Source organism: Crocuta crocuta, unplaced genomic scaffold (assembly GCF_008692635.1).
Source record: "Crocuta crocuta isolate KB4526 unplaced genomic scaffold, BGI_CrCroc_1.0 scaffold343, whole genome shotgun sequence".
NCBI lineage: Eukaryota > Metazoa > Chordata > Mammalia > Carnivora > Hyaenidae > Crocuta > Crocuta crocuta.
Window position 1 is genome coordinate 6,848,435 of NW_027532679.1, and position 15,728 is coordinate 6,864,162.

The following is a 15,728-nucleotide window of genomic DNA, read 5'->3' on the forward strand; positions in this document are numbered from 1 at the left end:
ATGGTTGGTATGCTACCTTACACACAATAAAATTCAGTAAAGAGCTCTATTATTCTTATTAATTATTATTATTATTATTATTATCAGACAATACTATATAGCAAGATGATCTGTGATGATAATACAAATAAAGCTTCATAACTAGTTCCTGCCTGAACTAAACCCAAGCCTTAGTTTCCCCCAGATGTTTGCCTCACGATTTGTTGAGCATCCATATTAGGTTTCTCACCTCTTTCTTATTTTTGATCTGCCAGCTATGCATACTAGGCAGAATGAAAAACTGATTATGAAGTTTAAGTTTATATTTCTATAAATAGAATTTCCCAAGCAGGGAGTGACAGAGACTCATATGAACCAACTAAAACATAATAACTACCCTTTTAAAAAGAAAAAAAAAAGTCAATGATAAGAGAAGCAATCATCTGTTCCTCATTACATAAATTCCAGAAGGAACTAGAGGAAAAATATCACTATGTATCATATCTATTTAGAAAAGTTCCCATTATATTGGGGCACCTGGGTGGCTCAGTCGGTTAAGCATCTGACTTTGGCTCAAGTCATGATCTCATGGGTTTGTGAGTTTGAATCCCACATCTGTCTCTGTGCTGACAGCTCAGAGCCTGGAGTCTGCTTCATATTCTATGTATCCCCCTCCCTCTCCCCCTCCTTCACACATTCTCTGCCTCTCTTTCTCTCAAAAATAAAGTAAAACATTAAAAGAATTAAAAAGGACGGGGCGCCTGGGTGGCTCAGTCGGTTAAGTGTCCGACTTCGGCTCAGGTCATGATCTCATGGTTCGTGGGTTCGAGCCCCGCATTGGGCTCTGTGCTGACAGCTCAGAGCCTGGGGCCTGCTTCAGATTCTGTATCTCCCTCTCTCTCTCTCTGACCCTCCCCTGCTCGCTCTCTCTCTCTCTCTCTCTCTCTCTCTCTCCCCCTCTCAGAAATAAATAAAACATTAAAAAAATAAAAAGGAAATTTCCCATTATAAATCGTATTTCATATATTTTACTTTATCCAAGAATGAAATAATTTTGAGTAAAATCTTTCTCAAGCTTTAGGAGATGAGACTTATTTTTTATCAATTTTTCAACTGGGACTACTCTTCTGAGTCAACTAAAATCTAAGAGCTGATGATTTCTCTGTCTTTAGGTCACTGATGGACAACCGTCTTCTCAACCCAAACACAACTTAATGTTACTTATTGCTCTCAAAAAAGTTAAATCACCAACATGTTCTCCATAAGGTGTTCCCTAAAATCATCATTCTTTTTCTTGGTTTTCAACACATTCTGTCTCACTACCCCTGCTCCATACCATTCTGGGAAATCATGCTTTCTTTTTCCTTTCATCTTAGTTAATAAACACATAATACACAACCAGTTGGACCAAAAGAAAGAAAAGGAGAACACATAAGAGATCCTATTCCAGGTAGTCAATCAACCTCCATAATTAAGAGTTTAAAAGTATTATTAGTCCATAAATAGTTGAGATGATATCTAGTTTTATTTATCATCTCTCTATCATTTATCTGTCATCTATCTATCCATCTATGTATCTATCTATCTGTTTTTACTTGAGTTTATTTTATTTTTTTCTTTTATGCTTTATTTTTACTGATCTCTACACCCAATGTGAGGCTTGAACTTGCAACCCTGATATGTAGACTTGCATGAACTACAGACTGATCCAGCCAGGCATCCCTACATAGTTTATTCTATAATTTATTTAATCATGTTTATCCATTCAACAAATATGCTTTGGCCATCAATTTCATGAAATAAGTACTACCATCATCTCCATCAAGAAACAAATAATTTAGGTAAAAAAACTGAAGAAACCTCTCTAGGGTATTATGGCTAACAAATGATACTGATAATCACTACATTATCAGTACAGTACCTCTTTCAAGAAGGCTTTCTGTTCTCTTGGCTGAACATGATTAACTTCTTTAGAATCTATAATAGTGCTCATTGGTATCTTCCCCTTGACATTTCTACTTACTGCCTTTTTTTTAAAGTTTGTTTACTTTGAGAGAGAGAGAGTGGGGGAGGTGGGACAGAAAGATGGAGAAAGAATGCAAGCAGGCTTCACACTGTCAGTAGAGACCCTGATGTGGGGCTCAGACTCATGAACCACGTGATCACGACCTGAACTGAAATCAAGAGTTGGATGTTTAATGGACTGAGCCACCCAGGTGTTCCTCTACTTACTGCTGTTAATAGTAGATTTCTGCATGTATTAAAACAAAGTCCCAAGAAATTGAAAGAGAGAAAATAATGTAAATAGTTGAAGTTGTTTTTCCCAGTCATCTTCCACTCCAAGGGCATACCCTGGAGAGGGATTTGAATCTCCTTTTCTGTTATTTTCTGTTTCTGCATGACCTTGTTTACTCCCCTTCATCATAAAATGATATCTGGCATATGTACTATATATCATATACTAGTTACTTTTTGTATGCAGATAATGTAAAGCATGCATATAGTACACACACAACCAGGTATAGCATACCTTCTATGCAAATTAAGTGACTTTCAAGGATAATTTTGACCTTATACTTTTAACTTCTTGTTGGGATAAGATGTCATGGTATTTATTTCCTCTATTGTGATGCTCTTTAGTTCAAGATCCTTTTCTAACTTATAACTCCATCTTTCTCATACTTACCTCAGTGTCTTGTTCATGGAAGGTGGTTGCTACATACATTCATCTACAAATAATTTAAAATGTGTGCTTTTCCATAGACGGCTATCCACGTGAAGAAATTGTCTACCAATGGAAGCGTAGTTCTGTTGAAGTAGGTGACACAAGATCTTGGAGGCTTTATCAATTTTCATTTGTTGGACTGAGAAATACCACTGAAGTAGTGAAGACAACTTCTGGTAAGGTGCATTTGAAAAAAATGTTGAGTGACCCCTTCCAGAATTAAAATTCTGGTATAAATAACTCAGAAGACTTTCAATATCTGTCTACAAATGATATGCAGAAAATTAAATGAAGTGTTTTAATTTACCAGAGAAAATTATAATTGGTATTCTAGCATAATAGATAAATATAAATGGATTCTATCAGTTTGAAGCAAAATGGATTAAAATTGGAATAGTAACTTATTTGCTTAATTTCTTTAAGCAGAAATGAGTAGCAATTATTTTAAAAGCAGAAAATATTTATTAGGTGTAGGTGTAATGTTTCTTTTAGGAAATAGATTTTATAGTATATTGAAATAGTAACATTTAAAGTAATCACACAGGGAAAATTAGCTTTCTACAAATACAGAAGTATGATCAAAATGGATATGGGCAGATTCTCCATTCAGTAATTTAATATTTTGATCTGATTTATCATGGATAAGGTACAGGCCTGGTTTCAAAACCCAACTCCATCAGTTACTAGCTAAAGATATTGAGAAAGTTACTGAATTTTTCAGGGATTAACTCTCTCATAAAACTAATGTGGACAAAAGACCTGTTTCACAGGTATACTATGTATACAAAAAAAAAAAAAAAAAAAAAGAACACTTAGAATGAGCACTGAGAATTGTGGAATCACTATGTTGTACACCTGAAACTAATANAGTGCTTAGAATGATACCTGGCACTTAGTAAGCATTCAATAAATAGTAGCTTTTACTAATATTATAATTCACAAGTGTGTGTAGGACCTAATGTGGTCAGGACCTCAGATTATTTAAGAGAAACTAAAAATCTTTATTTTTATAACAAATATCATGACTTTAATGGTATTAATTGAATTTATTTAAAAACCAATGTGATATAATTTAAGCCTATTTCAGAGACCACATCTGTCTCCTGGGTGGCCAGTATAAATCTTCTGGAATGTTGACTATATACTCCATGCAAATTATTCCAGCTACTCCTTTTAAAATTAAGTGACTTTAATATGTCCCAGTTTCAAATACTGGGTTCTCAGCTTACTGTCTATTAAGACATGTATTTTGATATGTATTCCTGTATGAGTTGAGCTATTTTCTGTTGATTTATTTACACATACCTGATTTTTTTTCACCTGAAATTCATAGGACATACTTTTGTCTTGACTAATTTGGAATAAGATCTTGGTCTACTGTACACAGAGAAACAAATTAAGGACCTATGCAAAAATAGAAATTTAAGATTATATCTTCATAACCAGCATCATCCAAATCAAAGTACTATCTGGTCTTAACACTATTATCAACAGTGTTTGCAGATTTCTCTAGCTCTCTTAATTTGCAAAAAGAATAGAAAAGAAGGTCAAAGAAATGCTTGAGTATATTTTTGAAAAGTGGCCTTCTGTTCTCTTATTCACTGCAAACCCTGAACATCAAGTCCTAGAACAGTCTTTTATTTGGTCCCTAAAAAAGATTTAGGATTGCCTTAGAACTGGTTTTCCATCTGTGAAAGGAAGAACGTGTGTAAAAATAATCTCTAAGTCTGCATGCTTCCAGAATGAGAAATTGGGCATTAAATTGTGTTGTATATTCATGTTTCTGTAATTGCTCCAGCACCCTAAAACAGAACCCCAAAACTGATGACTAGCCAGTCTTTTTAGTCATTTGAGCCCAAAGGGGCATTAAAACCAAATGGTGGTGATGGAAAGGGTTGGCTTTATATCACTGGTCCTCAATCATTCCCTCCCCAATATTTCATACTGAGAATTATCTAGAGTATTTATTTTCTATTAAGAGATATTTCCAAAAGAAAATGACCTACTTACTTAAAGCATGTCAAGAAATATTACCAAGGTTTAACAAAGATATTAATCTTCCTAGGGAAATCAAAGCAAAACCTCATTGATCTCAGATTTGGTTTTGAGTAGCATCATTTAATTGATTGCAGCCATTGTTGTGAATTTTAATATGGTGGTTAGCATCCCTGTCCGTCTTGTTGTCCACTTTCTGCTCTTGCTGGTTTGTATTTTGTGTGCCGTGCCATTTTAGTTGTATCTGTGAAGAGAAAGGACTAAATGGAAACAACACCAATGCTGAGAGGCAGCCCGATTCTTGTGACAGTTGATTTTGTAATGACTAGAAGTTTCTGCATGACCTTTTGTTTGATTTCTGATGCCATTCTTACCTTCAAAGCAGAGCTTTATAACTAGTTAATATCTACAAGGAAGTTATAAAAACAGCTTTCTTGGGAAATTATCAGAATATCAAATTTATACTCCTTTTAAATTGCAGCCATTATTACAATGTGATTTTCTCCTAGACTTAGAGTAAATGTATATTAGTTTAATATACATTAAAACTGGGAGAGAGTAAATGTATGTTAGAGTAAATGTATATTAGTTTAATATGCATCAAAACTGAGTGAGAATATTGCCTAAAGTCTGACCTAGCTTACTGCAAGGTTTTCTAACCTTCATTCATTCAAGCCCACCTCTCATGACTTTATTATATCCAAATAGTGACTATACTGCTAATTCCTCAGTATTTTTTCTTTAAATTGATTCATTATTGTTTTTAGGAAAATGGATTTTTTAAAAGAAAGTTCATATTAGGGCCATAATTAGAAAATCAGTAGCATTTGACATGATAGAAGTTGCTACAAAAATATAGTGAAAAGCAAACAAATGTTATTAAATTTTAAGTGCATATATTTGTGTTCTGCAGACTGAGTATATTGAAAATGAGAGAAGAAAACAGTATTTGAGAAATGGGAAAGTTCAGCTGGCACCAAAGTAAAACATTTCATAGATGTAAACAGAAGAGCAGAAGGGCCATTTCACAGGAATCTTCTCACCATGTAATTCAATGTCATTTGTGACAACTTTGCACAAACCACCTGAATTGTCCTAATTTCTCACCAATCACATCTGTATCACACTTGAGAAAAATATTGCCTTAGTGGTAGATTGATAGGACTTGAAGAACACCTTTAGTTCACAGTCAATATATCAAAACAGATTCTGTATCCATGATTTTTTCTCCAAACCATCATGTCTTTGTAATTGCTGTGCATCTGGGAATAGCACCATCATTGTCTCAGTGAGCCAGGCGTGAACAGTCAGAGTCATGTTTCTACCTCCTACCTCTAATGAATCACAAAGCACTATGCCTCTGAAGCATCTTGTGTAACTGTCCCCTTTTCTGTTGCTATTACCACTGTCCTAGTTCAGGATTTTGTCTGTTCTCATCTGGACTGTGTTGGTAGCCTATTAAGTTATGTCCCTGCTGTCAGTCTTTCTCTTCCACAGTCTATCTTTTACACATTAATCATGAAAGTTAGTGGTTACTAAACACTAACTATATACACTGTAGCAAGCCTTTTATCTAAACAACCTACTTGATTTCTCATAGCCATGGTCATATTTCCTACACATCACATCCAAGATATCACTGTGGATAAGGAAACAGACTTCTAGAAGCTCATTTGCTACAGGGATCAGTTACAAAAGCTGGGCTATAAGTTCAATGATTTGCTCCTAGACTTGTGCTTTTAATTATTACACTATTTTATTTCCACTGTGGCCTACTGGGTCTTCTGAAAACACAACTTTCACCATGTTTCAAGAATTTGGTAGGTAAATTTAGGCACAAGCTTTTGCTCTCAGGAACTTTCTGACTTTGTTTTCTATAATTTCCCACCTTGTGACAGAACGAATCAAACTATATTTTCCTGACTATAACTAGCCAATCCTATACATACACTGAATCTTAGTTTTTCTCTTCTGAATAGCTTCTCACTCATTCCTACCTTCTTTATGATGTTAAGGCTTAAAAGCGTAGCATCTCCTCAGGCCTTTATTTACCTTCCATCAAAACAACTTGGAGAAATTTTTAAAGAATGTGTACTCTTGGAGTCAGGCAACTCAAGTTTGAATACTAGCTTGTATAAATTATTTAATATGTTTAAGCTTAGTGTCACCAATATTTCAGGATTGTTCTGAGGATTAAGTAAGACACTCTATTAAAACTGCTTAAAATTTTATCCGACACATAGAAAAGACTCTGTAATGGAAGACATTCTTATTAAAATTATCATCATCATCATCCCATTAACTTTCCCTCAGAGCATTTTCACCTACCTTATGAAGACCTAATTTCTGCTTTTGTATTGCTTAAGGCACTCCCCCCACACTAATTTATTTATTATTTATTTATTTAAATTTATATTTTAGTTAGCATATAGTACAATATTGGTTTCATTACTCATCACAAGTGCCCAATTTAATATCCATGAGTTATCTGGCCCATCCCCCACCCCCTCTGTCACTTGTGGTTTGTTTCCCTCCCTTGTTCTTCCCCCCCTTCCCATGTGTTCATCTGTTTTGTTTCTTCCGAGTGAAATTCTATGGTATTTGTCTTTCTGTGAGTGACTTATCTCACTTAGCATAATACTTTCTAGCTCCATCTCCACTGGTGCACATGACAAGATTTCATTATTTTGGAAGGGTGAGTAATATTCCTGTGTGTGTGTGTGTGTGTGTGTGTGTGTATACATACCACATCTTATTTATCCATTCATCAGTCAATGGACATTTGGGCTCTCTCCATAGTTTGGCTATTGTTCATAATGCTGCCATAAACATTGGGGTGCATGTACTCCTTTGAATATGTATTTTTTTATCCTTTGAGTAAATACCTAATAGTGCAATTGCTGAATTATAGGGCTTAGGCACTTTTTATTTACCCTTTTTTGTCCCCTCATTCCAGTAAATCACAAATTTCACAATGAAAGCCTTCTTTTAATCATCTTTGTATACATGATGTTATTTGGGTAGTGGCATGCCTTAGAGTTGTTGATTAGTAGCAATTGCAGAATTGATTGCTTCTGACAATTATATTGATAAAACTGTAAAATTTGCTTCAACTTAATAAGCAGTGCAGAATTCTATTATGTATATTCCCACTACTCATTGTTTACTCTAAAGTAGAAGACTTTGTTCTTCCTGATCATTGCCAGTTCACCAAATTAATCTACATGATTTTTAGTATCAAGCAGAACTTTGTTCTTTCATGTTCCTTCATGTTCTCATTCTGAAATGTGAGCTAGAAAAATGGGCAAATAAGAAGAACATGTGATCCAAATACCATCATTCTTAATCAAAAAGAACGTATCACATTCTTCCTATATTGTAATGCCATTAAAGCTTCCATATTTTTTTTAGGATGCAAACTTCAGTGTTTCATGAAATATCCTCATAAATTTTTTGGTAAACCCGAGAACATTAGATATTATTTACTTTTTTGTCTTTAATTCACCATTTTGGTTAGGATTTCATGTGCTTATTATATTTTCCTAATTTCTATTATGATAAATACATAAATATTAAAAATTCAATGTACCACTAAATTTACCTTACTTTCCAACAGTGCTGGTCAGACTACAATTTTAGAAATACCAGCTCTGTGGATAAAGTCCATATTCATTGCTTCATTTGTAAAATATTAATAATCTACTCTGTTTCTTCAAACATTGGCCACTATTCTCCCCCCATACCCTTAATCTCCCTGAGGTATTCTGTGTAGGCAGTATGTATTTCACGTCTTTGTGTCCTGTGTTCCTTACTTAATACCAAGCTCAAGTCCAACCGTCTCTACCTGCATCAGGATATACATATTGGCCAAATAGTTCTCCAAATAGAACAAAAAAAAGTAGCTCCAACCTTCCAGGATGTGTTTTAACTTAGATGTCTTTGGCAAACCAGGGAGACACTTTTGAAAATTATACGCATCATGGAGATAAACTATTTTAAGGTAAAGAAGAGGAATAAAAAAGATATAAGTTAACAGTGTTCTTTTCTTTTTTTCTGAAAATGTTGAAATAAAAAAATTAGGAAACCTAGTTGGTAGGAGACAAATAAACAACTATGCATTCATCTCACAGTCTCCCGTGAGACTCTTCAGTCACAACAAACTGTGAGTTCATTTTAGTCAGCAATAAACTTTTCAACCAGCTGAAGCAATGTCATGTCTTAAATCCATGGAAGACCTCACAGTAATTAATTTTTATTTTATTAAGCTTTGATTTTGAAAAAATTAAGTTTGGTTTCAAGAGAAGAAAATGTAAGAATAACATAAAGAGTGCTGGGCCAGGAATAGCCATATCTGGGATGAAAGTTCCTCACTTATAAGATGAATGTATTTGACTAGATGCTTCTTTGAAGTCCTTGTTCTTAGACCTATCCAGAACCTCTGATGTCACTGCAGTTACACTATAGATGTCCTAATGTAGGAGTGCCTTTTATTTATAAATTATGCTTTCCTAGAATGTTCTCCATCAAGTTTTCAATATTTTTTCAAAGCAAGTCAAAGGCAGAAGCAAACTTCTTTAAATTTTTAATTTAAGGGGAATGATAGTCCCATCCATGTATATGTTTTTAGTGACATATGATGGTATATATATTAACCCAAAATGTTATGTTTTACTTCCTTTCAGTTGTAATCCTGGAATATTTTATATATTACATTTTTAAAAATCCCACATCAGAATTTTAAATTCCAAGATTCCTCTGACCTTACCTAATACAGAGATAGGGCTGGAGAGAGAGAGAGAAAAGTCGCATAGAGAAGTCATAGGAAATCTAAGGAAAATTGTTTGGCTTCAAGACGATACTTTATTTCTGCTTATATTCCACTACTAAGAATGTTGTATATTCTCATGATGATAAAATGAGTCTGGGAAATGTAGCTCAGTTGTGTGCTAGGAAGGGACAATGGGTTTTATGGCTTTCTACCATCTGTGCAACATGGTGTGCTATCATATTATTTCTCACAAGAAACCTCTGAGAAATACATTCTTTTGCTGTTTGGCACATGAAGCAGCTTAAGTTTAGAGGGGCTAAGTAATTTGTTCAAGGATATTCAATAAAGCAGAAGTTATTTATCCAGGTACCAAATTTTTACCCCATTGCCTCTCATTAAACATTACATAAAGAGATGAATTAATTAAAAGAAAAAGTTAATTCTTCAGCTTGATAATAGGCAATATTACACAATCAATGCAATGAAATCATAGCACTTAATATGATAACCTTACGTATGCATCAAAATATGTTAACTTGTTGCAATTGGAATTTTGTTTTATATAGTGAGAAACAATTTAGCAATGATATACTTCATTTTTCAGAAACATATTTACTGCCTATGAGCTAATAATGTTCTCTTGCTTAGCAGATCAAATGGTCACTATCCAAATATGGTCTTAATTAAGAAACTGTCAGATCCAGTGTATTTGCTGTTTGCTCTTATAAGAAAGAAAACCTAATAAAGGGTTTGCATAAGTACTATTTACAGTAATTTTGGGGATTAATACCTTATTGTGATAGTCTATCAAAACTAACCAGGTCAAGATGTTAATTTTGATCAAGTCTTTGGTGTTTCCTAATTCAATTGAAAAATCCTATTTTGCTGTATTTAAAAGACACATTCAACCGTGCTCTTGATATGACTAATAGAACCCTCCTGTTGAGGTGCTGCCCCAAATAAATGTAAAACATTAAATAATTTTTAAAACATAAAATGTGAGATAATAGAGACTGAGTCTACAGACATGCTCTCCACACAAACTCATTAATGATTCCTTTCACTCTGTTTCATGCAATTGACTAATTTCCTCATCTTATTTTTGCACTTTCAGAAAATAATGCTATTCAGCATTGTAGATATGCAAATTTAAGCTCGTCAGAGACTGAAAAGGGAAGCCAAGTGGCAATGAGGAAAATTATTTTTCTTTAATATTTGACTTTTTTACTAAAAGGAGTTTATTAAGAAGGTCATAGCACATTGCAGTGCATAACAGCCCAGAAAAGAATTTGCTTGGGCATATAAGCTGTGGCTGGCCAGAATTTGTTAAGCATACTCACCTGCCTCTCATGTAATCTATCTCATTTAGAAAAACAAGAACAATCCATTCCTGAAGGGCAGAAATAGGTCAGAAAAGCCCAAGGAAAAGATAATTGACAAATATGTTAAACATGACTAAATTAATTTTTTATACATTGATATGTCCACTGTTTAAGAAATTAACAGTGCTTCTCATTAACTGAGATGAGACTCATTAGCTGAGTCACATCATAAACGTTTAATTTTTCATATCTGTCTTCAAATTTATCTAACCCCAAATAACTTTTCCTTGCTATGCATTATTTTTATTTTTCAGAATAATGACAAAAAGAATACTAAAAAGTGGCATTTTCTTAAAATTACAGTTGTTCTGCATCCCCATCACAAACCTAATTGTTTTGCCCTTATGTGCTTCTCTACCAGCTCTATAAAAACACTGAAGTACAATAAATAAGTGGTTTTGCTTAGAAGTAAAGCTTCAGTAGAGACCACTGAGTTTGCTAGAATAGTTTCCAAACACGATTTCTAGTATGCCTTTGCTCACATGACTTACAGCACCAACCAGCTGGAATTTCATCACTAAGTGGTGAAGAGCTATATAACATATAAGACAATGTGCAATTCATGAGCTGTGTGATAGCTCCTTATTAAACAGACAATGCAATCATGGATACCAATTATAACCACCTAATGATTGTACTTTCTTAGCTGCTGGTTTCTTGTTCCCGGTATCAGTGACTGAGAGTGGAAATAGAGAAAAGTGCTAAGTCTTGAAGATCAAGCCCAGTTGTCGTTTTACTTACAGGAAAATTACTCCAAAGAGGTAGTCAGTGGTTGGAGCTTGGTAGCCACTTGCCCAACTCCCACTTAGAGCATTGGTCTTTAGACATGGAAGAGTTTACTTTTATTTTAGTCAATACTGAACATTTGGAAATTTTCATGTGAAAATCTTAAACATGTTTTTACATCTTAAACCTCTGGGTCTTCATTTTCATTTGTACACAACTGAGTAGAGTTGTACTGCATCCCCATCACACACTTAATTGTTTTGCCCTTATGTGCTTCTCTATCACCTCTGAAAAGGTGAGGTAAATCATTTCCAGTTTACCAAAGTCCCTGTTGTATTTTTGGGGTTTTGGGTTTTTTCTTCAATCACTGTTTCCCTATGTTGAAAAACTAAGTGCGTCTATATCTCTGTGGAAAACTGGGGAAAATGAGAGTCCCAAATGAGCACTGATAATAGGATGGAAATGAAGTTTTTGTTTGTTTGTTGCTGTTTTTACTTTTAATTAACAAAAAGAAACGAATGCAAAAACTATTACTCAACCAAGGTTTGCTTGAAAATAGACAGTGATTTGAAGGGAAGTGCCAGAACCTGGCTAACCGATGTTTCATTTGCTATTTTATGTTCTACAACTGGATTTATTTGTCATAAATATCTAGCATGTGCAGTGCAAATCAATTTTAAGTTTATTCAGTTTATTTCTGTAATCCACTTTCATGGCAGATGAATTTTCAGTAAAATCCTGGGTGCCTCAGTTGGTTAAGTGTCCAACTCTTGAATTTGCTTCAGGTCATGATCTCATGGTTTGTGAGATAAAGCTCCACGTTGGACTCTTCTCTGACAGTGTGGAGCCTGCTCATGCACTCTTTGCTCATGCTCTCTCTTTCTCTTTCTCTCAAAAAAAAAACCAAAACAACACTTAAATATATGTGTATATATAAACATAAAGTTATGAAGTTATATAGATAGACATCTGTGCATCTAGTCTTGTTTGTATTTTTCTTTTTCAGTTCACATCTAAGCAGATAAAAGCTTGGTTGCGATTTTCTTGAACATTACTGATTAGCAGTCTTGCATAGCCAATTGACACTTTTTCCTGTTGTACTTTTCTGAAGATTGATACAATTATTGTTCTGTGGTAAAGCTCTGTTCTTTATTATCCTGGATGAAATGAGGCAGCTAGATATAGAGCAAAAAAACTGATTCCTATGTAAGAGTTGCTTCTGTGGTTGTGCTATCATATAGTTGAATGATCTTGAGCGGTTGTATTATTTTGTTTTGACCCTTTATTTCTTTGTCTCAAAAAAAGACTAGATTGAATTTGAAGCTCCTTTCACTTCTAAAATGCTGTGCTATATTTCCTAATATTTGTCAGTTCTGTTATAAAGCAAACTTCTGATGGGCATTTATGTCCCCACATTTTCCTAGAAGAAACTTCCTCCTGTTTTCTTATTCTATTAACAGATCTATTTTATCTGTCATGTATAGAGAACTTCAGTTGTAACCATGGGGGCAAGAGGCCTAGAGTGTTGCCATAGAAATGGTTGATAAGTTAGTTAAGGTCTGAAAAAAAATGAATTTGGCATGGGAAAGACAGGCCACAGTGGGCATGAGGGGAGGTGGATGTGAACTACATTTATTCTGAATGAGAAATTAGGAGAGGGCAAAGTTAGGGCCATGGCTATGGCATGGCTTTCAGAGAAAAGAAGAGACACTTGGTATATTCCAACAAAAAGAACACTTGCCCTCAAGAGTGCATAGTATGACCACATTGTATTATTTTATTTTTAAGAGCTTAACTGTATAAATTTGGCTGATGGATATAGTGCTGAGAATTGGTGATCCCTTAAAATAATACTGATCTACCACTTCTAAATTAAAAAGATGTACTAGCATTTGTAAGTTCTCTCGGCATAAATCATTTCATTAAATCTTCACAATATTTCTATAATGCAATGCTCATTTTCCACGTGAGATGATTACATACAACCAGTCTTGTAGAAAACTATACAGAGAGGGTAAAGACCTTGTCCAAGATCATAGAGTAAGTCACTAAACAGAAAATCATGTTTCCTGATGGGCTCATTTTCTAATGCAGCAGTGACTCAAACACCAGAACTATTTCTGAACTTATGTTTCCAAAGCAATTTGCCATTGGCCACAATTTGTGTTCTTTTTATTGTGATTGCATCTGTCTAGCTTCCTGTCCAGCTATCATCTATCTATCTAAAACTAGTATGGCAGAATTGGAGTGTATTGGTCAGTTTAAGCTAGACTATGCTATGAGCAAATAGTCTTCAAATATCCGTGAAACTGATAAAAATATAAAACTGAAAAAAAAATATCCATTCTATGGCATGCTATTCTAATGGCTGAGGGGGAAATAGTAGAAGAATAAAATGATTTTTAGTTTCTGCTTTGATAAGCATAAGTGATTTGGCTCACATTCCATTTGCCAAAGCAAGCGACATAGACAAACCTGTTGCCCATGGAGTGGAATGCACACTTCTCTTACACAAAGGGCCACTGGGCAAGGCCTTTGTAGGGAAAGACTTTGTAGAAAGAGATAACAAATACTTGGAACTGCAAAGTCATAAGCAAAATTTTCCATTAGTATAATCCTTTGTGCTATTCATGGACTGTCCACCTGGCCAGGTGAGAAGGTATAGCTCAAGATAATGCAGGAGGAAAAGCCCCCACTAGCAAGAAAGAGGAATGATGAACTCTCAAAGAAAATAGAATCCAGTCATTAAAATATCTCTGATTCTGAAAAAAATATTCTTTAAAAAAAATTTTTAATGTTTATTTTTAAGAGAGAGATAGAGTGTGAGCAGAGGAAGGGCAGAAAGAGAGAGGGTGGGAGACACAGAATCTGAAGCAGGCTCCAGGCTCCAAGCTGTCAGCACAGAGCTGGACATGAGGCTTGAACTCACGAACAGTGAGATCATGACCTGAGCCAAAGTCAGATGCTTAACTGACTGAGCCACCCAGGTGCCCCATGGGAATTATTCTCTTTAAAAGAGACTGTTTTGGGTCAAGGTTGCTTATTTTGTCAATGACCCAGCCATGATTTCCTATTTATGTAAAATTGGCTTCAGAAGGAACAGATGCAAAGATACAATATTAACATGTAAATGATTGTTGGGTGATATGAACTGTCACATTTTATAATCATGGGCAGGGTTTTCCCTGCTATACTTCTGGGACAGCTTTATTAATTACATTGAAAAACAAGTCTGTAAATATTGGTCCCGCACTAAATTAAATTTTACAGATATTAGGCAGTGTAACTTCTAAGAAACAATAAACTATCATAATCCACTTGTCACTAGGAGGAAGTAATTGAACATGATTTAATAAAGAATGGCCACAAAATAATGAAAAGTTCAGGCTGGTTTGATTGCTGTTATTTTGTCATGATAAAAAAAAAAATCTGTAATAGTCTTGTATAAGAAAAGAGTATAAATAGAGTAGTTTCAAGTAAAATTGAAATCCCTTTATTTAATCTTAACAATAAAACTATCATTTTAACCCTTTCCTTTACAGAACATTCTTTTCTTTTTTTTAATAGTTTATTGTCAAATTAGTTTCCACATAACACTCAGTGCTCATCCCCACAAGTGTCCTCCTCCATGCCCATCCCCCTCCCACCACATCCATCAGTCCTCAGTTTTTGTCAGCATTCAAGAGTCTCTCATGGTTTGCCTCTCTCCCTTTCCCCCACCATTTCCGCCCTTCTTCTCCCCCTTGTTCCTCCGTCAAGTTCCTCCTAATCCTCCTATACGTGCAAACATATGATATTTGTCCTTCTCTGCCTGACTTATTTCGCTCAGCATAACACCCTCAAGGTCCATCCATGTTGCTCCACATGNATGCTTCCTTCTCTGGGTCGGGCTGGGGCGCATGCGCGGGGGCTTGCCTGCAGGGTGCGCTGAGCCCGAGTCCACTGGAGTGAGGAAAACCGGGTCCCTCTATGGCTCGTCACCCGAAACACGAACTCACAGGCTAATTTCCCAGTTTTTAGTTCCTTGCCTTCCCTCTCGAGTTCCAGCCAGCCAGGAGCGCAGACGCACTGAGAGAAAGCTCTCTCAGTGGATTCTGCGTCCCTTGTCTCCCAATCTCTCAGGTTTTGTAAGGTTTCCAATGGCTTCAGATCT

The 15,728-nt window shown here is 35.1% G+C and overlaps 1 protein-coding gene across 2 annotated transcripts in view; it reads left to right on the top strand.

Annotated features, from left to right (window-relative positions):
* Nucleotides 1–15,728, top strand: part of GABRG2 (gamma-aminobutyric acid type A receptor subunit gamma2) — a 108,550-nt gene that overhangs the window by 36,588 nt on the left and 56,234 nt on the right. For both annotated transcript variants that reach the window (XM_077780763.1, XM_077780764.1), the window contains exon 6: nt 2,743–2,880. In XM_077780763.1, the coding sequence (XP_077636889.1) occupies nt 2,743–2,880 (138 nt within the window). The remainder of the gene's footprint in view (nt 1–2,742; nt 2,881–15,728) is intronic.